The sequence below is a fragment of the Fundulus heteroclitus genome, chromosome 21, assembly GCF_011125445.2.
Source record: "Fundulus heteroclitus isolate FHET01 chromosome 21, MU-UCD_Fhet_4.1, whole genome shotgun sequence".
NCBI classification, from domain to species: Eukaryota; Metazoa; Chordata; class Actinopteri; order Cyprinodontiformes; family Fundulidae; genus Fundulus; species Fundulus heteroclitus.
Window position 1 is genome coordinate 22352677 of NC_046381.1, and position 24804 is coordinate 22377480.

Genomic DNA, 24804 nt, shown 5'->3' on the forward strand with positions numbered 1-24804 from the left:
AGGAAGAACCCAAATGTTAGCCGGACACAGAGCTGATGCTTAAAAAGGGGTTTATTAACAAAAAATCCAGGAGGCAAAAAGAGCTGGCTTCAGGCAAGCAATAGAACAAACTCCAAAAACAGGCGAGCAGAAAACTGAACGGGCAAAACTGACAGGCAGGCTAAACTAGAACAGACAAGGGTGAAGTGCTCTTAACGAGTAGATTGCACGTGAGGATAACACAAGACGTCCTGGCAACAAACAGAAAACTAAAGCGGGCTTAAATAGGTGAACGGAACAGGAGAGCAGGGCGGGACTAATGTAGATGATAAAAGGAGCATACAGACTACTAGACAATAAACCTAAGGTAGAAAACAAGACAAAGACTAAACAGACACGAGCTGAAATAAAAACTAATAACAAAGACTAAAACAGGCTAAGCATGAATCCAATACAAAACAAGAAAGCAGAAATAAATCCTAAGACAGAAAAGTGGCTAAACTGAAAAAAATAACCTGAACCACAACAGAACGTTACAGAGCCCCTCTCTCAAGGGCGGATTCTAGACGCCCTTAACCGTCTGTAAAAGTACAAAGAAAACAAAAAAAAAAAAAAGGTCAGACCGGGCGGGTGGAGGGGGCTACAGGCTGGAAGGTCAGAATCTGAAAAGGAAAAACAATATCCAAAATACAAGTCCCACAACAGAAAACAACCCTCTAAGGGCGAATCCAAACTAAACAGAATCACAAATAGTCAAAGTGGCCGGAGGTCCGGCGGTCGTCCCGGGGAATGGCCCCGGCGGGTCAGGATGTCCGGCGGTCGTCCCGGGGAACAGAGCAGGGCCCTTCGAGGGCGGAGCCGACGACGGTCCAGGCCCCCCCTGATGACAAAACAAAGACTTGACAGGAGTTTAGCGTCAGGAGGCCCCGGGCTACAGGCATCAGGAGGCCCCGGGCTACAGGCATCAGGAGGCCCCGGGCTACAGGCATCAGGAGGCCCCGGGCTACAGGCATCAGGAGGCCCCGGGCTACAGGCATCAGGAGGCCCCGGGCTACAGGCATCAGGAGGCCCCGGGCTACAGGCATCAGGAGGCACCGGGCTACAGGCATCAGGAGGCACCGGGCTACAGGCATCAGGAGGCACCGGGCTACAGGCAACCGTGGAGAGAGCCTGGCTGCAGGCGACTGTGGAGAGAGCCTGGCTGCAGGCGACCGTGGAGAGAGCCTGGCTGCAGGCGATTGTGGAGAGAGCCTGGCTGCAGGAGACTGTGGAGAGAGCCTGGCTGCAGGCTGTGAATGAGGCCTGGCTGCAGGCTGTTGTAAATGCCAGTCCTTTAGAGACAAAAAGTCTCAGAATAAGTCTCTGGACAGTCTCTGGAAGTGACAGCCAGAACAGGAACTCCGAGAGCTGGCTGTCAGGTTTAGAGAGTAGAGGTAGGCGCCTCTGGGGGAGCCTGTAGGTTCTTGGATCCTTCCGGGACCTGGATGTCTTGGACCCCTACTAGGCCCTAGGGGGCGACCAATCCGAAGAGGAGCCCGAAGACCTCTAAATCCTCCTCTGCCCCGACAAGGGACACGGCCACCAAGATCCTCCTGGATCCAACCACCACGGAGCAGGGCCGGACCTCCCTGGGTTGTCGCGTCGTGGACCAGTGGCAGACCCCCCTGAGTCCCCACGTCGCAAGTCGGCGACGGACCTGCCTGGGTCAAACCTCGGGGCTTGGGCGGACCCACCTGGGTCGAGACGTCGTGGACCGGTGGCGGACCCTCCTGGGTCGACACGTCCACGCCGGACGGCGACTGACCCTCCTGGGTCGATACGTCCACGCCGGACGGCGGCTGACCCTCCTGGGTCGACTTGTTGCTGACCAACGGAGGCGGACCCTCCTGGGCTCCCTCTGGAGACCTGGGGAGCTGCGGACCCTCCAGGGCTCCCTCTGGAGGCTTGGGGAGCTGCGGACCCTCCAGAACCCCCTCTGGAGACTTGGGCAGAGGCGGGCTCTCCAGAACCCCCTCTGGAGACTTGGGCAGAGGCGGGCTCTCCAGAACCCCCTCTGGAGACTTGGGCGGAGGCGGGCTCTCCAGAACCCCCTCTGGGGACTTGGGCGGAGGCGGGTTCTCCAGAACCCCCTCCGGGGACTTGGGCGGAGGCGGGTTCTCCAGAACCCCCTCTCGGGACTTGGGCGGAGGCGGGTTCTCCAGAACCCCCTCTCGGGACTTGGGCGGAGGCAGGTCCTCCGTAATGGATTCAGTAGCCGAGGCGTCGGCCGGACCCTCGGGGACAGATACAGGGGCCGAGGCGTCAGCTGGACCCTCGACGGCAGGAGCAGGGCGGCTGTAGAATGCCCTGAGAGTCGTGGCATAATGCCCCTCCACCTCCTTTAATTTCTCCTCCAAACTCACTGAATATCGGCAGATAAGAGCTTCCCTGAGGCGTTTAATGATGGGAGCAAAAGATCTTATCTTGTCCTCCAAAGATCTATGGTCATCTTCTGCAGCGCCACTAGGAGGAGCTGTGGGCGGACCAGGATAGGGAAGTGGAGGACTCCGGTCTGCTCGACAGGAAGAGGCTGAAGACGCCGGAGAGGCAGCCGGCAAGGGCTGGGAAGCAACGGCCGATCGAGGCTGAACTGGCTCGACTGACTGCTGCTCAGAACAGCTGGAGGACTGGTCAACAAGCCGCTGTCTTCTTCTCCGGTGGCGGGACGGCGGACCTAGCGGGGATGCCGATTCCTCCCGACGGGACGGAACCGCCAGCGAAGATTCATGCGCCTCCGCGTCAGGAGAGGGACTCTAGGAATAAGTCAGGACGGAGCTCCCAGATCATCTCGGCATCGACCTCCAGAAAAAAGTCCGGATCCGGGATGAACGGCGGTGAGGTGGACTGACAGGGGAAGTCCGGTGAGCAACTGCTTCGAGTGTGGGAGGTGAGTGGAGCGCCGGTCTGAGTGAGCATATCTCCTCCAGAAAGGAGAAAACGTGTCGGCTTCGGGTTCATTTTTTGGCCAGGACGTAATGTAATGAATTGTAAAGGAAGAACCCAAATGTTAGCCGGACACAGAGCTGATGCTTAAAAAGGGGTTTATTAACAAAAAATCCAGGAGGCAAAAAGAGCTGGCTTCAGGCAAGCAATAGAACAAACTCCAAAAACAGGCGAGCAGAAAACTGAACGGGCAAAACTGACAGGCAGGCTAACTAGAACAGACAAGGGTGAATGCTCTTACCGAGTAGATTGCACGTGAGGATAACACAAGACGTCCTGGCAACAAACAGAAAACTAAAGCGGGCTTAAATAGGCGAACGGAACAGGAGAGCAGGGCGGGACTAATTAATCAAAACAGGTGGAGATGATAAAAGGAGCATACAGACTAATAGACAATAAACCTAAGGTAGAAAACAAGACAAAGACTAAACAGACACGAGCTGAAATAAAAACTAATAACAAAGACTAAAACAGGCTAAGCATGAATCCAATACAAAACAAGAAAGCAGAAATAAATCCTAAGACAGAAATGTGGCTAAACTGAAAAAATAACCTGAACCACAACAGAACGTTACATACAGAGCCATGAGCAAAAATTTATATTTGACAAGATAAACACTAGAGTGAGAGTGTTCTGTCAAACAAAAGAAATCTAATCTATAAACTAATGGCTACTTTAATAATTTGATTTTAGCTTCCGGTCTGATGACTTTTTGTCTTACCTATAGAGTACTTTGCCTTGAATCCCTTGTGTGTTACACTGCTGTCAGTACGAAACCTGAGCAGCATGGAAGAACCTTTTGAATGTTGTGTAGATGGTCTAGTGCTTCCACACAGACGTGAAATTAGGTCTGAATTAAATGAAGAGCCATCTCGAAGCTCCAAAAAGTCAAAGCTACAGCTGTAGACAAACATAGAACAAAAAAATTGGACACTGTCTGATATATCCGCACGCATGCACGCACGCACGCATGCACGCACACACATGCACACACACCAACACGGAATTAGAATATTGTAAAAAAAAAAAAAAAAAAGTAACCTATGGAAACTCATGTTGTCACACATTAAGAGCTACTACGCAGAGATGGATCCCAAATATGAACCACAAATCCCACTTAGCCCACAAATGGGCTAAGTAGAAAAATAACCAGACTGTTGTTTGGGAAATGTGAATGTAATCATTTTATTTCTATCAAGTTACAGGTATTTGGTTTGTTTTAAGAGTTTGCTTTCAGGAAGGCTCTGTTGTATTTAACCTTTGACAGGGAGAACAAATGGTTCTCCCAGATAAGGCTGCAACAAAGCTTGCTCCCATGTTTGTTTTCCACCCCCATGTTGTAAATTCCTGAATCCTTCTGACCCAACCCTCCTGACCCCCTCTTTGATGTGTGATAATAAAGACAGAAGGACAGAGATGACCCGGCGCAGACGTTCCTAAACTTTAAGGGAGTGTAGTTCTCCGTTTGGGTATCCTCTGTCCTTTTCTATAGAAATGTCTAAAACTTGTGTTGTGTGGTTTTCATTCAAGGATAAAAGGGTAATCTTTAATAACCCTATCAACTGATGCTCATTGGTGTAAAGTATTTTTTTCAGAAAACAATTAAATTAGGATTTCATTTGGAAATCAAGGTCCCAGAGTCAGGAGGAAGAGTGGTGAGGTACAGAATCCACATTGCATGCAGTCCAGTATGAAGTTTCCACAGTCAATGATGATTTGGGGTGCCGTGTCATCTGCTGGTTCTGGTCCACTGGGTTTTCTGAAGTTAACAGTAAACACAGCCATCTACCAGAACATTTTAGAGCATGCCTCCTTCTACTAACAAGCTTTATGGAGATGCTGATATTATTTTCCAGGTGGATTTGGTACTGCTGGACCATGGTGACTCTGTGCTTGATTGCCTAGCAGACTGGCCTGACCTCAAACTGTACCCAAGACTTTATTGAACAAATTTGACTTTGGTGCCTTGAGATGACATGTATCATGAATTGGCGCAATATAAATAAAATTTAATTGAATATTGTCAAGAGGAAGATGAAAAACACCAGAACCAACTATGCAGATGACCTGAAGGCCGCTATCGAAGCAACCTGGGCTTCTTGAACAACTTAGAAGAACCACAGGCTGATCGAATCTGTATCACGCCACAATGATAAAGTTCATGCAAAAGAAGCCCCAACCAAATATTGAATAAATAGATATTAGTATATATATATATATATATATATATATATATATATATATATATATATATATATATATATATATATATATATATATTAAGACTGGACAATAATTCAATATAAAATTATGTTATATAAAATTAGTCATTATGTAACAATTAACACAGTGTAATCTTAAAAGAAAGTAGCAAAAAACCTGGATGTTGGTTCGATGTAGAACTCTTCCTCAAAGTCAATTTGGACAGCTTCTCCATTGGGCACAGTTATCAACCAGATACAGTCCATGTTCTGGGGGTAGTTCTGTGGATAGTTTGGTGAAGTGATGTAGCCAGGAGGGTCATATTCAGTAAGCATAATGAAGCCTCCACATGCTGTGGGAAAAGCAGTTTTGTTACTAACCATAAAATGCATTCCACCTGAAAGGTGCTGAGGTTTCATTATAAAACATTGTATAGAATCCATGCTAAATGTGTAAGCATGCCTTAAAAATTAAAATGGCGTACGCCAAAAAAATTCCCATTTATAGAACCCTGCACATGGAAACAAACATGCTAGTTTCTGTTATAAATCACAGCTGCACCTCAACATTTGTGTACCAGATACTTATGTTCTGCCCACTATAAGTCCACATTCAACCATGAACATTGAATGCAATTCACACAATAAATGGCACTGTGTATTTTACTGAGTCAGCTGATCATTGTTTCTTCATAGTTGCCAGTGGCAACAGCAGAGAAAATAAACTGTGCAAAACTTCACAGAAAGGCCTTTATTAAATGTCCAAATCAGAGGTTAAAGCACATATGTTCTTCACAACAAAATAACTTGTTGTGAAAAGAGAACATTGTTGATGTCTTAAACGTTTGATGACTTCCACACACAACCATATTCCTCTTGCCTCGGAGGAGGATGTGTCCAGACCATAATTCTGAGGATGGAGAGAGACCATGTGGAAATGGACATCAGCAGTGTAAATAATACATTCTTCCTGATTGAATTAGATCATGTGCAATCATTAGCGTGTTGTAAACACTCATTGAGTTTATTATGAGCAGCTTAAAGTCTAACAGCAGCTGAGATGAAGGACCTGCGGTAGCGCTCCTTTGAGCATCTTGAGTACAGCAGTCTGTCACTGAAAGGGCTCCCCAGCTCTGCAACAGCTTTATGCATGGGGTGGGTGACATTGTCCATCAGTGATGTTATTTTCTTACAGTCCTTCTACCTCCCACCACCTGTACTGGTTCCAGTTGGCCTCCCAGGACAGAACTGGTCCTCCAAGTCTACCACCATCTCCTTTGTTTTCCCTATACTTAATGTGAGATGGTTCTGTTGGCACTAGTTTACAAAGCTCTTTATCCACCGTCTGTCCTCTGAGTCATCGCACTGCAGTTTGGTCTGTAGCCCCCATCCAGTAATTCAGATGCTGTCTGCAGCATGATAGGCTACGTTCACACTACAGCCTGAAGTGACCCAATTCCGATTTTTTTGCCCATATGCGACCTGTATCTGATCTTTTTATGACAGTCTGAACAACACAGATCAGATTTTTTCAAATGCGACCCAGGCCACTTGGATATGTGGTCCTGAATCCGATACGTATCTGATCTTTTCAAATGCGACCTGTGTCTGTACGGCCGGGTCGCATTTATCCGACCTGTACGTCACCGATACTCAACAAACGTCACTAAGCACTTTGCATTGTCTTTGTACTGAATTGTGCTATATAAATAAATTTGCCTTGCCTCGCCTTGCCTATTCTGCATCCTACTATGCAGAAGCGGGAAGAAAGACGACTATGGCAAGCCGTTTTAACATAAATTCGTTTGTCCCGCCCTTACATTCGAGATATCTCAAATTGTTTTATGACTAGACAACTTAGCAATTTAAGATATCTCTAATTGAATTTTGACTAGTCAAAATACCTATTCGAAATATCTCTAATTACATTCTGACTAGTCGAAATTACATCAGATTTACCATTGAGTTGTATGGAGAATTCAAGATATCTCGAATGAGTTACTGACTATCTGAAATACCCATTTCAGATATCTACAATTAAATTGCGACTAGTCAAAATTACAATTCAAGATATCTTAAATTTAGTTTTGACTAGTCATAATTCTAATTAAAGATATCTCAAATGCCACCATAGTTCAAGATATCTTAAATGTATTTTTGGATAGACGAAATGCAGTTTTGACTAGTACAAAACTAAATTTAACATATATTGAATTGTAATTTTGACTAGTCAAAATTCCTTTTAAGATATCTCTAAATGAATTAGAGATATCTTGAATTATTCAGCTTTTCCATTTAAGATATCTTAAATTGACATTCTGATTAGTCAAAATGACGTTACGGATATCTTGAATTACGAAATGGCTTCCATAGTTCATCACACATGAACCGGAGGTGTGCGCTTTTGTTTTCAGAGGAGCTAAAGGAGGGTGCTGTAATGCCTTGTGCCGTCTAGCATGTCAAAATCAAGAGCTAGCTGGCTTTACCATAATTTCCGAAGAGGCAGATAGCTTTACCTCAGTATAAAAACTGCATCTGGTTATTAACTGAACTGGCCCGGGCTGCGGAATATTCCTTATTTCCAGTTTGGACATGAGTCGATAGTAGCGCTTTCAGCTTCCCTAAGCTGTTTTTCAGTGCATTGTGTGTGTCGGTGTAGGTACCAGATCGGCTCGGGTGGTCAGATTGGCTCGGGGGGCCTGCGCTTCCTGATGACGTCAATAATATGGCAACTCCACTCAAATAAACTACATAACGCCCGCGGTCTCCATTTGTTACAAATCAATTTTATTTTGTTAATTTACGGTTATTTTCCAGTAACTTAATTGAGGCATGAAAACTTTTAACATCATTTTGGAATGCTTCTGTGGTAGACTGATAATTTAATCGGTAATTTTACAGGATCAAAGTTACATCTTAAGAGAATTTTTTTCCTCCAATTTAAAAAAAGAAAGTTGTAAAGGGAAACTAAACCATAAACTTTTTTAATTTTTAATAAAAGTCTGCAGCCATTTTAGTTTTATCACGGCATTCATCACTTTAAAATCAATAATGTTTATTCCTCCTTTTTTCTACTTATATTACTATGTTGTTTTTTCTGATCACATGTTCACATGTTTACTTCCGCAAACACTGAGGACGCTTGCTACGTGTGACGTCATCGCGTCCTCGAGTGCGCATGCGGGACACTTAGGTTGAACGCATTCAGTTCACACAGGAGATCACATACAAGTCGCATATATTTGGAAATGTGAACGACCGCGCAAAAATGTCCGATTTCACAAAAAAATCGGAATTGATCATTAAGACCTGCAGTGTGAACGTAGCCTTAGACTGGTTTGAGGGGAGATGGCTAGCTGGTCAACCCTCAGAAAGTGCTGATTCAGCTTATTTACCTAGCTCAAGTCACCTACAGCTTGAGCCTTCTGTTTGTACCCTGAAATTATTATTATTATTTTTTTTTTATTTTCCAGGCATAACTAATGTTGTTTTCTTGCAGCTCCGCCTCCATTTTCTTCCTTCAGCTGTTTTTCCCTTCTTTGGTCTTCTTCCTTAGTTCTTTTTGTACATTTTTCAGATCCTATCTCTTTCCTGACCTCAAAGCCCTCTTATTCTCCTGTAGTAAAGCTTTTAACTCAGGTGCTTCTTCAACAGCAAGCCCTGGATAAATACTGACTTTCATGAGGCATGGTAGAGTCCATGGTAGAGTAGGCTGATTGCTGCATCCCAGGCCTTCTGCAGCGACTGCACTGTGTCTACCTGTGGTTTCTGGTTAAGAAACATATTGATTGTCTCTGTGGGTAGGACAGCATCAGTGAAGAAGTGAATATTGGACAGCACAGACAATGTACAACACTCTCTTTAAACACTTCCCAGTCCGTGTTTTCATAGCAGTCCTAAAAGGTTGAGCAGGCCTCTTCAATCCAAACCTGAACAGTTCTTACAATGGGTCTGGTTCAGCAGATCAGTGGTTTCTAGTGAGGCTAGAGTCCTCAGAGATGTTATCTGATGACCGATAATGAGGAGCTGCTGCAGCCTTATATACTCCTGGGATATAGCAGTACACTTGATCTAATTTGTCATTATCTTTGGTCAGTAAATTTAATTAATTTCTGGAATTTGGGGAGCACAGCATTTATTTCAACATAATTAAAGTCTCTAGCATTGATCACAGCTGCCTCTGTTATGCTGTTCATCTGACTGCTGATGAAACAATCCTGGATAGAGAGGAACCTTTGCGTTGAAAGTGACGTATGGAAGTTTCAGGCCCTGTTTTGTGTGTATGCAAGCTTTGTGAAACCCCTGGTTATGCCACAAAGCCACAAGACAGTAACTTTATTCAACAAAATCATTTCTGGATAATTATTACCCAATGTCATGACAAGGCAACAAATACCTAACAAAAGTAATCAAAACATAAAATCTGTGATAAAAAAAATCTAAATGTATTCAAATCTGACCTCATATTTAAGAAACAATGCATCATCTAAAGTGTTTATTTTAACTCTAAAAAGTCTGGAATGAGGAACTTAAATGTGCAAGCAGTTGATATCTACAGTAAACTGCTTTCACTGAAGACAAAATTCATTAGAGTCTGTTCACTGACACTAAAATCAAACATATTCTTTACCTTTCTCATGTAGCATCTATTGAGCTACATGTGCTACATAGCCAAAACCATGTCCATTCTATTACCTACACCTAGCACCACAAGGTGTGGGTAATAGATCCATCTTATGCACTTAGGTGTTAAACATTGTGCTTAATGATGTATACTTGTATCTGATTTAACAGGAATGTTAACAGCAGGTGTCAATAATTTTCCATGAATTCCATTTGGTATCTGTCCTTGGTAAATATTTACAACCACTACTGTGACTGATCCTAACTATAATAAACACAAGTGATTAAGTAGTGATATACAATAAGAATAAATTATTGATCTGTTTCAAAGGCTTATGAAGCTGAAGTATGTATGGTAAGCTGCTAATTTAAAGAAAATAAACCGGCCCTCATTGCATTAATGACTCTGAATTTACATCAGAGACATTTCTTTGATGTACATATGTAGCTTTTACAATGAAGTAAATAAAACCTGAGCTTTAGGGCAACATATTACAACAAAATGTCACATTCATTTTTAGTCATTCTTAGAAAAAAAGAACTCTGAACTGTACCTTGACTATGAGCTTCAAAAATCAACTTAAAGCCGCTGGCTTCATTACTTGCATCAGACACAAAGTGAATATAGAGGTGGTTGTCGGTAGTTTGGATTAGGGATGGTGGACTTGAACCACAGATACGTTCCCCTAGAAGTGGAGATGAACCATCTGGACCATTTCTGAGCTGTTGAAACAACCGGAAGGGAAGAAAACATGACAAACAGATTTGTGACCCCAGTAAGAGGTGTTAAAGCTAAACCAAGAACTAAATGGACTAGACTTATTTTAAATGGGCCATGAGAACAAAGCTAACTTTTCTGAGGTTTTAGAGGTATAATATGGTCTGTTGTGCACTGATGAGGCTGTGGGAATATCAGAACTGAATATCAAAGTACCTGCTCAGGGGTAGTCAGCTTTGTTGCTTTGGTCAAAAACGGTCAGATCCAAAGACAGGTTATCTTTCTATGTGATTCATTTTCTCTAATCAGAGCACACCAATAAGCAAACAGCCTTCCCCCCTTCCCTCTTCCCCCCAGTTGATGCACCGACCGTGATTCACGCTAGCAGTTCTGACTGCGAGCAGAGGGCAGCCCCAGATCAGCCTCCCTGTATCGGGTCGAACAGGAGGCAGATAGAGTGTCAATATCCTATATTCAAAATCAAACTAACTTCATATTGGTTACTAAAAAAGGGGAGCTAATATGTCCGAGGGTGGTCTAAAACGCATGAAGTTTTCACTCACTCGCGAAGGATGAGAGAAACACAGAAGAGTGGCTGAAGTTAATTTATGAAGACTTTACTAAAGACTGCTTCCTTAGGGGGGATTCAAGTTGTGGCTTTCGAACAAACAGAATAAAAAATTAAATACAGTTTAAAATACTTCTGCATACTTTCAAAGCCATCCATAAACTTAATCTTCCATATCTATCAGACCTCCTTCACATCGCCACCTCCTCCCGCTCCCTCAGATCCTCCTCCTCCATCCACTTCACTACACCCCCAGCTCAACTCATCACCACGGGGAGCAGAGCCTTCAGCCGCTCTGCTCCCCAACTTTGGAACACACTCCCACCTGACCTCTGCAGAATTGACTCTCTTCCCTTATTCAAAACCAGATTCAAAACCCACCTGTTCCAGCTCACTTTTTTGTAAATACACTGTTCTTGTCCCTCTTCATAACTGTTTGTTTATATTTTTATGTTCCTTGTATGTGTATTTTTTTATTGTCTGTAAAGTGACCTTGAGTGTTAAGAAAGGCGCTGTTAAATAAAATGTATTATTATTATTATTATTATTATTATTATTATTATTAGAGAAAACAACAAGCTGATGTTTTTTAAATGAAATTCTTTGGAGAATTTACATAAGCAGCAATATCAATTACATGAAATGGTTTATAGAGTGATGTCATAGCACCTTTAAGAGTTGTAAATAGTATTTGTTTGTTGTATGTATGTATGTATGTATGTATGTATGTATGTATGTGTGTATGTATGTATGTATGTATGTATGTATGTATGTATGTATGTATGTATGTATGTATGTATGTATGTATGGATGTATGGATGGATGGATGGATGGATGTATGGATGGATGGATGAAAGGGGTAAGTAAGGTCTCAGCAGGTGAAAGTTAACTAGGCTCTCTGACATTCTCTTCTCTTCTACCAGGGATCTTCAGGGGTCCATTTATTTATTTAATGTACCATGATGATCAAAGGATGAGCCTTCTGTCATGTCTTATGTTGTGTCTTTGCCATAAGGTTTCTATCCAACTGCAGGAGTTTGGGTTTTGCCACCTTCCCTTGACTGCTTTGCCCATTTTAAAGCACCAGTTTCTCTGATTTGGATAAATAAAACTGGTAATGTCTGCATGACTTGATCTAAGATAAGCAGTGTGCGATTTGCAAAAAAAACAGTGGGCGGTGGGGGGGTCATTTCAAGTGTTTTATAAATGAACATAACAACAAGGTTATGTGGTCTGCTTGCTGTCTGGCTCGAGACAGCATGCAACCTGTCCTGGGCGGGAGGGTGGAGAAATCGCCTGCTGCTGCTTCTTGTCTTGTGACGCTGCCTGCAAATCTTCATCATCCACAAAAAGTTAGTCCTGTAACATTACCATGGGGGACGTCACAAACAGAGAGGGGGGGGGGGGGGGTAAATCCCCCCCATTCCCTCCAGCAAATCGCACCCAGAAGATAAGTGTGTGTGTGTGTGTGTGTGTGTGTGTGTGTGTGTGTTGGACCAAATCCTAGTTCTCAATAGTGCCTGGTTCTGTGAAGTGGAAAAAAATGATAAAAAAAAATGATAGTGAAATGATAAAAGATTTTTCTAATCATTGTTTTTTCTTAACTTTGTTTCAGAGTAGGTTGTGTCCTAAACAGTATGTTTGATATCCTAAATGGCAAGAACCAGTAGCTGAGGCCATTAAAGTATTGTGTCTGCAAATCCTCAACACAGCAAGACATTTATCCCAATTATGCAAAATATTCTAATTTATAGCAGTGCAGGTTGAAATTACAACAACCTGAACACAATAGATGCATCTGTGAAAAAAGACATTTTTCAACCATGAGTTTTTAACTTCTATTAATGCCGTTAAGTATAGATCTTCCTTAAGTTTACCTCAAGGTAGTCTCCTGAGCTGCATCCACTGCCATAGCCCTGAATCTGGAAGGGGCTTTGGAAAGACACTGAAACCCGGAAGCCTGGTGTAACCATCACATGCCAACTACAATTTAATCCCGGCAAATAGTTCTGGGGGTAGTGAGGACTGCTCAGAACACCTCTGTCCACATGCAACTTGCCACCACAACCTGAACAGACAAATAAACTTTAAGTCATACTATGGTACAGAGTCACAGGATTGCTGATCTCTAAAATATGAGAAAGACAAAAGTTCATGATATTTGTCAAGTTGTAAATAATAATAATGGGTCAGATACTGAATGTAACTTATGGAAATGATGGAAATCCTTTGGCTCAGCTAAAAGAGGCAAACAATCATCATCTAGAGGTTTGGGCTCAGATTTTATAGATTTTTTTCACTATAACGCTTCACCTGTGTTTTGATAGTTAACATTCATAAACACAAGTAAAGAACACAATGATCAAATAAATTCATATGACCTATCATATGCTTGACATGGAAAAGTTGATAGTAAACTACAATGGTTGCATAACATTCTGTTGTCTCAACACAATAGAGACTGAGGAAAAAAATAAAGTCAAACATTACAAAAAGAAATTGAATGGATATGTGTTTGCGTTTGTGCAGAACCTTTGGAGAATGAGGCATTAAAGCCTTGGCCACTGACATGGCTGTCAGACGAGAAGTGGATAAACATGGAGTCTCCTGTTGAGTGTATCGAGCCTGGAGGATCTCTACCACAGATGCTGGCCAGCACTGGTGATTGACTGCTTGCACCTGTGAGCATGCATTCACCAAAGTAGTTCATTACAACACACCACTGGTTTTGGTTCAGTAAAATACTGATATACATCAGTGGTTCTCAACACTGGTCCTCAAGTTCTCCTGTCCTGCTTGTTTTAGACGCATCTCTGTTTCAGCTGACCTTATTAAAATTATTGTATGACATCATCTTTATGCCATTAAGTGCTGCACAAACCTCTTAATCATCCATTCATTTAAGTCAAGTCTGTGGCATCAAGGAGATGCCTAAACCAGCCAGGGGTACTTGAGGACTAAGATTGGGAACCACTGATGTACATAACTATGTAAAGCTCACGCTTGCACAGGACCCTTTACGCTTATCCCATGTTAAATAATTTGCACCAAGACTTACCTCTCTGTTGCGTCTCAGAGTCTGGTCATTACAGCAATGCTGAAAATATGACCATCCAACCCCCATCACATATCTAAACAGTTCTTTTGTAAATACCAAAGGTATAAGAGATCTGTCTCCCAACAAACAACTGTGGTGCTGCCGGAATAGTTAGACCCGCCTATTGTTCTGAATTGTTGATAACCTCAGTCCAAAATGAAAAAACTAACAGACAGTCCCAAAACCAATGAAGGTATGTTCCAATATCTGTTCTACATTGCCAAATGTTATCACTCTGCAACAATCCTATTTTGAACAGCTTTGATGGCGTAAAATAATATCAATGTAAAATCTAAGTCTAAGTCTTGTAACAGATACATTTGCTTCTAGCATTTCTAGTTGCCCAGCTTACATTTCAAATTCTATTACTTCACACCTCTGTACTAATATCAGTTTGTAAATCCTTTGCCAAGTCAACCTTGGCATAAACTGTTTTGGTTACTTAAAAGATTGCTATAAATCAGTGGTGCTGACTGCAGGTAACTAGACTTATGCATCTAATTACTGCAGTTCTGAACTACCATCCTGTACCTGATTTAAGACGAAAAAAATAAACGATCCCACGCTATCCTTAATCTGTAATATTTTGAGAAATTCCCTTGTCAATCAAGTGAAATGTTTCTCTTAACATATTCAGTGACATAAAGGTATCATCTTTCTACAGATATTCTGCCACAAAAAAGGAGATTTTCAAATCGAAAATAAAGGGTTTTTTCAAACACAAAGGAAAATCTGTTTAACTTGAGAGATTTCTAATATTTGATGTGTCTTTGCTTATGCTCATTTGTGAATGTTGTAACGTTGGGTTCTGTTGTATAGACTTTATAGATTTTTGTGAAAGCAGTTGGATAATACTAAACAGGCTTGCAGTTTTCTTTTCAAATTTAATCCACCCTACATCTGAGGGCTCACCTTTCAAATGTCTATGGCGTTTCAAAAGCAAGATTATATAGTTTCAGCTCTGAAAGAGCCAAACCTCTATAATCCCTTTAAATTTTAATTTTCTTACTCTTGTTCTTGCTTTCTGACCATTCCAAATAATACATTTTCATTTATCTAAATTTATTTAAAAAAATGAGGTTGGGGAGCTCCCTTTGATACCCTCTGACTTTTGCCAATTTAATTTATGAATTGGTAATTCTAAAGAATTGTTTAGTATAGACAAAACCTTTGGAACAAAAGAGGGAGGATCTCCAATGAAAAGCAAAATATCATCAGAGGAATATTTTCCTTTTTGTAAAGGAGAGATATCAAAGCCTCTTTAAACATGTTTAGTATCTTTACCAATGAAAAGGATTCTTGATACATTTCAGTCAAGACAGGACCCAATTCGTCCACTAACTTTCCTATAATTATTTGACAGGAACCTATCTAATACAGGGGATTTTCCTGCTTTCATTAAGGATATAGCCATTTTCACATCTTGCACTTTTATGGGACTATCTAAACAGTCCTGACAGCCTTGGTAAGGTAATGTTTGAGAAGATTTCATCATATTTATGTTTGTCACGCACTACTTCTAATTCATAAAGTTTCTTATATAATGTCAGAACGACTATATCACTAGTCCTGGTCTTAAGTACAATGGTCTTTATTGGCTAATAACTTCCCTGCTTTTTCTCCACTCTCATAGAAATTACCCTTTAGTCTAAAGAAAGCACTACCTGAATTTTTATTATATATTTAATTTATTTGTAATTATAAATCACAAATATGTTTCAATCTTGCATCTAAGTGATTCTCTGATATCTTCCCCTCCAGTTCTTTAAGTTCAGTCTCTAGATTCATAATCCTTTTTGAATGTTCTCTTTTACCTGCTGGCATAAACAATAATCTACTTCCTCATATAAGCTTTCAATACCTCTCAAACTGTACTAATCCTTTGTGTTGAGCCAATATTATGTCTGGAAAAAAAACTATCCAACTCCCCTTCCAGTAAGTTAAGAAATTCGGAGCTATGCATCAAAGACACATTTCATCTCTATCTACTCTATCTGATCAAGTCTGGCTCCAAAATCACACCAGGGTGCACAGTAGGATTATCGATTAATTTGTAATGGTCTAGTTGTGCAGTTTGAAATATTTCCAACCAATTTTTTGTTAATTAAAAAATAATAAATTCTAGAATGCAATTTATGTTTATGTGAATAAAATATACCCTTTACCTTAGGTTGATCTTTCATCATCAATTTAATAGATATTCTGTCTTTTGGTTCATTTTGGGAGAAAATGGTCTTGTCTAATGACCTACAACTTGATTAAAGTCTCCTGCAATTATCAAATGTGTTGAGCCAATATTGTGTCTGAAAAAAACAATCCAACTCCTATCTCATTCCTCCCATTAATTAATTTATTTTATGGACAAATTTGCATCCTCTATGTTAGAAGCATAAATATTGCATAGTTTAATCTTAATGCCATTAACATTTGCTTCCAGACGCATCACTCTACCTTCTGAATCTTTTTGTCCTTTTACATTGGAAAAGCTAACATTTCTGTGCACCAAATTTACCACCCCATGTTCCATACTTCTATATGAATTGTGAATTGAGCTTCACCCAATCTTTCCTTAATTCATGCATCTCTGAATCTGAGATATGTGTATAAATGCCAGCTCAGTCTACTGTGATTTCAGATAGGTAAAACTTTGTTTAAGCTTTGTAAGATTTTGAAGTCTATTCCAGGAAATTACTCATTGCACTCTTACACACTTAATATAAATATAGACATAGCTGCCAAGAAAAAAGTAAAAATAATAAATGTGCCATTATTTCTACGCAAAAAACAGATATAAACACAAATAACATTTTAAGAGCAAACAACTGAGATAACCCCATGAATTTAAACATCCCTATCCCATACCTGCTACTCGCTGATCAGAGAGAAAGCTCTCATAAGTACAGCTCATGTGACACACAAGTGGTCACACTCAGATATCCCCTTCATTCTTTACTCCTGTATGTACTAAAACTTCTCTAAAGTAATGTTTTATTGAAGTTTTAAAGTGATCGTAATAAAGTGGCCTTATAGTTAATAATAAAATACAGACACGAAATAAAAAATTCATATCTTAAAGTAATAGTGGCCATATATATTAATTACCTCAGCAGGAATACATTTATTCAAAAAGAAACTACTTTACTTTAAATTGTCTTTTCCTCCTTCTTATTTTTAATGAATCAAAATATAAATCCTAAACTACTACTCATAGTAGGCTGTCTCAGAAGTTAATATCCCAGTTACAAGTGCTAAATTTTTCATTTGTAATTTGGAGTTATTTTATACATAGCCAAAAGTAAAACTTTTATACAAATTCTCCTCTGTATCCTCCCTGTTGTCGTTTAAGAAGGCCATAGCCTGGTAAGGGTTGATAAACTTCATGCATTCACCCTTCCACATAAAGCTTAACTCAGCTGAAAGAGTCATAGTGAAATGCCTATTCAACTCAAGTAACTGCCCAACATCCGTGAACTTTTTCCTCTTTTCCGCCATTTTCCTGTTCATGTCATGAAAAAGACAATTGCAGCCATTCCAGATGATACTCTTTTTCCTTTTATACTTCTTTCAGCTGCAGGCAGAACTCGTTTCTGCTCAAAGTAGATGAAAAACCTCATGATTATTGGTCTCCAGAGAAACAATAAACAGTTTCTCTGGAGAAACATCAGGGTCTGTTCTCTATTCCAGTGGAGTCTGCACCCAACAGAACAACACCTTTAGCAATCACGGTCTGTCTGTACCAACTGCCTAGCAGCATGTGCATGTGTTTCTGCCTGTGCTTCATAATGTTAAAAACAAGTTAGAGACCATTGTAACTTACCAGACTTGCATTGCTTTACTTAGGCAATGCTGCAAAGAGAAGTTTTGCACTTTCTGAGCAAATGTTCTGAAAATGAGCATCATAACTGTTAGCTTCTCTGCAAGCAAGGCACAGATAAAGCAGAGAAAACCAGACCGAAGAACCTTCAGGCAAAGTGCCTCCCGTTGGGAGGAGCTACCCTGTTCTTTTCCTCTGGCGTATTCTTTGTAAAATTGCAGATGAAATCAAGAGATTGACTTGGCTTTATTTACTGAATAATATAATATAATTTGCACGCTGTCTGAATTCACCAGACAATTCAGATGAGTTTTGAATTTGGTGAGTTTCACAACCTACTGCAGAAGCTGCGCGGTGATGAGAGTTGCTTTCAGTGCTATTTATGCTCACCAAGCCCAATTTGACAACCAGCTGACCGGCATTGGTGCCCGCATCTCCCACCAGGACAGCAAATACAGGCACCCCATTTCAGTTGAAGAGTATCTGACTGTCTCAGGTTAGTGAGCATCTTGATGTTAACATTTATCGGTGATACAAAGTAAAAATATTTTCCATTGGAAAATACTCCATAACGTCACAAAGCGGAGTTGGGGTGAATCTGATTGGTTGACGCCCCGCGTCCAGCTGCAAAAGTTCAGATTTTTGAACTCTTGTGTCTGCTGCCCTAGAGGCGCTTAATTCTTGTCAAACCAAATGTGCAGCACGAAACACGCAAAAAGCGTGTGACATTTAAAACAACTTCTATATAGGTCATATTGGATGTCTATTCCAGTGCTTACCATCTCTGATAGTAAGGCTGTCAGAATAACAGGGTGAAACTCCCTCAATGTCCAGAGACAAGAAATTAAACTCTACAATGGAGTTTGGAGACCGAATAAGCCAGACACACTCTTGGTTTGGAGGATAGTATTCAGGCCATCCGGGGGAATAGAGGAAGCCGGGAAAATTTCCAGTCATAAGAAAACCACCACAGGCACCTGTGAGAAACACAAAACAATGTATAAAATTATATGAATTAGCCAAGACTATTTGTTAATATTTTGTATTTTTACACATATCCTCTGAGGGAATAACTTTTCCAGTATCTTGAGACAAAGGAATGCCATTGGTCTATAATCAATAACATTTGTTTTTTTCCTCAGTCCTGAACAATGAATAGACTAGTAGTTTTTATTTTGTGTGGAAATGTCCTGGTTGCGAATGACACATAAAAAATGTAGTATGCAGAGATGCTGTATATCTTAAAGGTTTACTTAAGAACAAAAGGGTTTGTTGACAAGGTCTAAGGGAAACATACTCACTTGTGTAGGGGTATATTTTGCTGTCAAATGATACTTGTTTCAGTCAGGTTTTTTACCTGCAATGGTTGATGCTAATACCTGAATGATTGTTTATGATCTTGTTGATAGAGATATCAGAGGGTAAGGAAAATTAGAAGATGAAGAGGTGAACCTAACAGTACTGTAATAGCTGGTTTACCATCAGATTCCAACGAAATAGGTTTTGGTATGTAATTCAACTTTCTAACACAATGTATTGTGAACTCAATAGATTTTATTATTTTGAAAATCAGGAATAGAAAATTTAACATTTAGGGTGCCTTTTTTTCAGCGCTTAGAAAAGTGCGGTGTGTTCATATTTATCGCTCTATCCTCTAAATAAAACACAGTTACCCTTACAAATTACCTATTTAGTGAATAGTTGATTTCTATCCTAAAGTAAAGTTGTAGCATTATTATACAGCTATTTTTATTAAGTTTAAACAAATAGGAGCATAAACCAGCGTGATGAGTTGTGTTGAATAAATGGGACTAATGGAGAATGTCTGAATATGTGTGAATGTGTGTGCTGACACAAAAGAGATGCGGTAACTTAAGCTAACCCAAGCGCTTTCTGTGAACAGGGATCAGATACTGCCGGAGGAACCGGTTTGTTTATAACAAGAGAAAAAAAGCTGTTAGAATGCTGTCTGTATGTTTGTTAAAACAGTTATTATACAGGTTGATCCATCAAGAATCTCTGAATAAATACTTGGAGGGAATCAGCTAGTATTAAAGGATAATCTAACTACAGAGAACCATGTATCCATAAAACGGTTCTCAAAAGGGAGACAAGTAAAGATAGAAGATGGAAAAATTGAACTTTAACTGGCTTACAGATCTGTAAAGAGGAAAAAAAACGTTTTAGAAATATGTTTTGTAACCGGAGAACTCTTTATGTTTAAGAAGAAAAAAGCTTTTAGAACATGTATGTATGTGTTACAACACAGAGGAGGATTTATTTAGCTATTCCACGAAGAGCCATTAGATTAATGCACTGGGCCTGAGTCCCTGGAGGGATGTCCAGTGCTAAAATTAAAAAAGCTGATGTATGTACCATATTTTCCAGACTATATGGCACACTCTAAATCCTTAAATTTTCTCAAAAAATGATGATGCGTCCAACTACTACGGCGGTGTCGTCCAACTACTATGTTCTCCCGGCAGAGAGATCGATGTTAAGGAGCGGTGTTAAGGAGGAAACAAACCGGACGTGTTGCAAGGTGCAGCAAAGCACCATACCAGCATCCTACACTTAGGTCAGCTTTTCATTTTAATCAGTTAATAAATGTACACCAGAAGCATAACGTTATGTGACGCCTACATTAGAGTGAAGTTCTAATTTATGTTATGATCTTGGCACTAGAGCTGGTCTGATTCTCCATTTGACACACCACCCGTTTCTCATCAACCTTCACCAGATACACCTGCAATGCTGACTATTAAACCAGCTCTCAGACCAATTACTAGTGGCAGATTATTACGAGCCATGGGTGAGTTAAATCCAGCGTCCAGAATCGTGTCTGCCTGCTTGCATGTTTCCTGACCCTGAGCCTGCCAAACCCGTGGGACCTGATTATTGTGCTTTCTGGATTTATGACCTGTTTCTGTGCTCTGACTCTGCCCACGGATTCTGCTTTGGACTGTCTCTGGATTTCTGATCACCTGGCTCTGACTCTGGACCTGCTCTCGGATTTCGGACTCTGGTTATTTCCCCTGATTGTCCTGCCTAACTTTGCTATCACAGTTCTGACCCTTTACCTGTTTCTCAACCAAGACTTCCCAAAGAGTAAAACCCTGAAAGCTGCTCTGATCGGACTCTGAATCACTTTGGGCTTCACCAAAGTGAGACTTATGCATCTCCCGCCTGCATAAATCTACACTCACTCTTCATGTCGGTTTCCAGATTGTGAGTAGTGGTTTCTGTCTCAGACGCTAGTGATTTACCCTCAACCTGCAGCAGTTTTAATCTCAATAAACTGTTTTCTTAACATCTGATCTCGTCTGGCTGAATTATGGGTCCTCAGTTTCAAATCATTCAAATTTCAGTTACATATACAGTCCTGTTTGGCACGGAATATATCCTGTGTCACTTCCGGAAGTACCTAGCAATAAGAGTTGTCGAAAATAAAGCGCCATGGGAAGATGTAGTTGTGACAAGCTAACAAGCTAAAATATGCAATGTCTAATCAGATATGGTCAAGACATTTTAGGTGATCAAAATATGGAATATATTACAGATAATTGAATACCTTACCCATTTATTACTGGTGATTTGTGTTTCTTTATCTACTTACCCATAACAAAGGTTCTTCTCTCCACAGAATCACATAACTGTGTACTTTGCAGGGTGTGGTGTAAATTTGCGCTTTTCAAAACATGCCCGTAAGCTGCGCAGCTTACGTTACGCGGCCAGTGTATTTCCTCATCAAGGTGACCAGATTTGATTTCTCTAATGAATCAGAATCAGATATACTTTAATAACTCCAGAGGGGAAAATTGGGGACATCTCTGATTTTGTTAACAGAGTCTCTGTCTGGGGGTGGGTTTGTTTTGTCTGAACTGCAATGCCGATGGGGTGAGGATGGTGCGTTCTGCAAAGCTCTACTACGTCAGAGCAGTGGCAAGACCGGCTAAATACATCTTGTGCTAAACTTTTTTACTCTATGATACGCTGAAATCGGGGACATTTCCGGGGCCAGCTTTTGCCATGGACAGGTCATCTAAAATGGGTTTTATCCCCGGAAATCTGGGATATCTTGCCACCTTACCAGAGGGGTGGAGTGATATTACACACTTGGGAAGAAAATTTAATTCGGTGCATCTTATATGTGGACAAAGACATACATAGACATGTAAATTCAAGGTACACCTTATAATCCAACACGCCTTGTAGTCAGAAAAATGCAGTATGGTGTGCCTGTCACAAGGGTCAGAAGTTGATTGTGTTACTCTGACACAGAAATATCTTACAAAAGCTAGGATGTTTATAACGTAAAGTTTGATCATTTTCTCCTGAGAAAGAGGGTAAACAAATTTTCTGTTAAACTGGGCATACACTGTACTATTTCTTGCCCTTTTTGGGCTGATTCTTCATTCATGCAAGAATTTTTTGGATCAGGCCGAGTTTTTGGGTCCTGCCTCGTGTAGTATGCAGGGGGTAACAAGGGTCCTCTCACGACCAGGTCCCCATCAGGAATCGTATGGTCGGATGAAAATCAAACACCTCATAAGGGATCGTAAGTGCATTCTGCTGTTGAAAAAAGTTTCCTTTTTTCACCTCTATTGCCAAAATAAGACTATTGCAATTCTTTACTACCAGGAAGTCCACAAAATGCATTTCAAAGTCTTCAGCTGATCCAGAATGCTGCAGCAGGAGTTCTGATTTAAATTAACAAGAGGGATCATATTTATCCTATTTTAGCTTCCCTTCATTGGCTTTCTGTTAAATCAAGAATATACTGTGAAATTCTCCTTCTCATGTATTAAGCCCTTAATAATCAAGCTCCATCATATACCAGAGCCCCTAACAGAGCACTTCGCTCTCAGACTGCAGGTCTGCGGGTGGTTCCTAAAGTCTCTAAAAGTAGAATGGGAGGCAGATCCTTTAGCTATCAGGCTCCTCTCCTGTGGAACCAACTCCCAGTTTTGGTCTGTGAGGCAGACACCCCATCTACTTTTAAGACTAAGCATAAAAAGTTCCTTTTTGACAAAGCTTATAGTGGCTCATGTTACCCTGAGCTATCTGTATAGTTATGCTGCTATAGGCGTAGGCTGCTGGAGGACATCAGGTTCTATTTCTCTCATCCTGCTGAGTTCTTCTACTGTTCTCCAATTTCCATTGCTTGTCATCATTTCAGCTTTTAACTTTTTGTTCTCTCTCTCTTTTTCTTCATAGTAGGCACACCTGGTCTGGCGTTCTGTTAGCTGTGACATCATCCAGGGAAGACAGATCATCCGCTATTACCATCTAATGTAGAACAGATTACTGGATCAATGTGTGCTTCTGTGCCTTTTTGTCTCTCTTGTTGTGTCTCTGCTCTGTCTTCTCTGACCCAATCTGTATAATCTGATTGAATTTGACTTTGAAAGTGCCTTGAGATGACATGTTTTATGAATTGGAGCTATATGAATAAAATTGAATTGAATTGAAGCAGAGCTACATGTGTCTACAAGCCGATTTCCCCCAACCTCGCACACTGTGCATATGCAAACAAGGAAACTCTTCTTCTTCTCAGACAAAAACGTAGGATTGGAGTGTAAGAACAGATATTGTGACTTTTAAACCCTGCGGTTTCGTCGTACAGTCTGAGCTGTTTCTGAGTACAACAATTGAAAATATCGTACAGTATATGCCTGGCTTTATTAAGACAGCATCACTTTATTTAAATAAGGTTTGGCTTAGATTTCTTTTAAAAAGTATTTTACCATTTGATAATCTTTGATTTTGTGGTAAATGTACTTCTTTAACATTTCTAAGTAGGAAATGTACTATTACAGTTAAAAATTCTTTTTTTTACTCTTGAATTATATACTCTTAAATAATACAGGACATCTAAAGATAATGAATTGAAATAAAACTGAATTAAGATTAGTTGGTAAGTCGATATACGCAACGACTATTTAATTTATACACCGCAAACCAAAGTCCTTTCTTTAATTGAGGATTTTCTCTGAGTTTATGTTTCTCTGGAAAAGTATCCTGGCTGGTATATGAAGGGTATAAATATCTTGCTCCGCTAGAACATCTTTAACTTCCTCAAGACCTATAATTTGCCCCATTTCAGCTCGCACCCCCCTACGCAAACTATATTCTACGCCCAAACTTCCGGGTTGGGATGGGTTGTAATACACTTTTTTCATAATCCGTTCTTTTTCCATGTCTCTGTTTATCATACAGAAGGTGCTTAATTAATGACACAGTCTTGTTCGGCGAGAACAATCGTGTGTGATTGTTTACAATGTTTAACAATAGCTCTCTGAGATTGAGTAACAGACAATACATTCTCTCATCCTTTCTTTCATCTCTTGAATCGATGCATGAATTCTGTCCGAAGAACTTAGTTCATACAAGAGTGTCTCCGTTATTGTCTTGAAGCAATGATCCTTAGCCTGTATGTTGTGCATTTTCAGCAAATTCTGGATAGAGGGGATGAGTTGCAGCGTAAGGAGTCGACACATGATGGGGTTAAAATATTGCTGAAAATAATCTTCGTTCACCACCTCCAAGCGTTTATGTTGCCGTTGGCTTAGGTGGTTTATTTCACATCCGTTTCATGTATCTTTCATAAATTTCAGACAGGTAATGTTGACCAGATGAAGGAATGCCATTTTCACTGTAACAATGAGCTTGGAAGACATCCATCCATCGATTTTAACCCCGCGATCCTTCCGATAGGTTGAGAGCTCTCGGGGACCTCTCCTTCGACCTCTACCGTTGACCAATTCTTTCCACTGTCAAACTCTACTATCAAACCCTTCTCTTTGCCATCGGCATTCTCC

The 24804-nt window shown here is 40.6% G+C and overlaps 1 protein-coding gene and 1 long non-coding RNA gene across 2 annotated transcripts in view; one reads left to right on the forward strand and one right to left on the reverse strand.

Moving 5' to 3' along the window:
* The window catches only part of cubn (cubilin (intrinsic factor-cobalamin receptor)), a 350345-nt gene that overhangs the window by 84649 nt on the left and 240892 nt on the right, over window positions 1-24804 (reverse strand). The window contains exons 40-45 of the mRNA XM_036125467.1: window positions 18763-18960; window positions 13605-13751; window positions 12950-13140; window positions 10341-10509; window positions 5342-5516; window positions 3684-3862 (exon numbers count right to left, since the gene is read on the reverse strand). Coding sequence (XP_035981360.1) covers window positions 3684-3862; window positions 5342-5516; window positions 10341-10509; window positions 12950-13140; window positions 13605-13751; window positions 18763-18960 — 1059 coding nt within the window. The remainder of the gene's footprint in view (window positions 1-3683; window positions 3863-5341; window positions 5517-10340; window positions 10510-12949; window positions 13141-13604; window positions 13752-18762; window positions 18961-24804) is intronic.
* LOC118556900 lies at window positions 235-3407 on the forward strand. The gene is made up of 2 exons (XR_004927463.1): window positions 235-267; window positions 3275-3407. It is a non-coding gene; the product is annotated as an uncharacterized LOC118556900 (long non-coding RNA).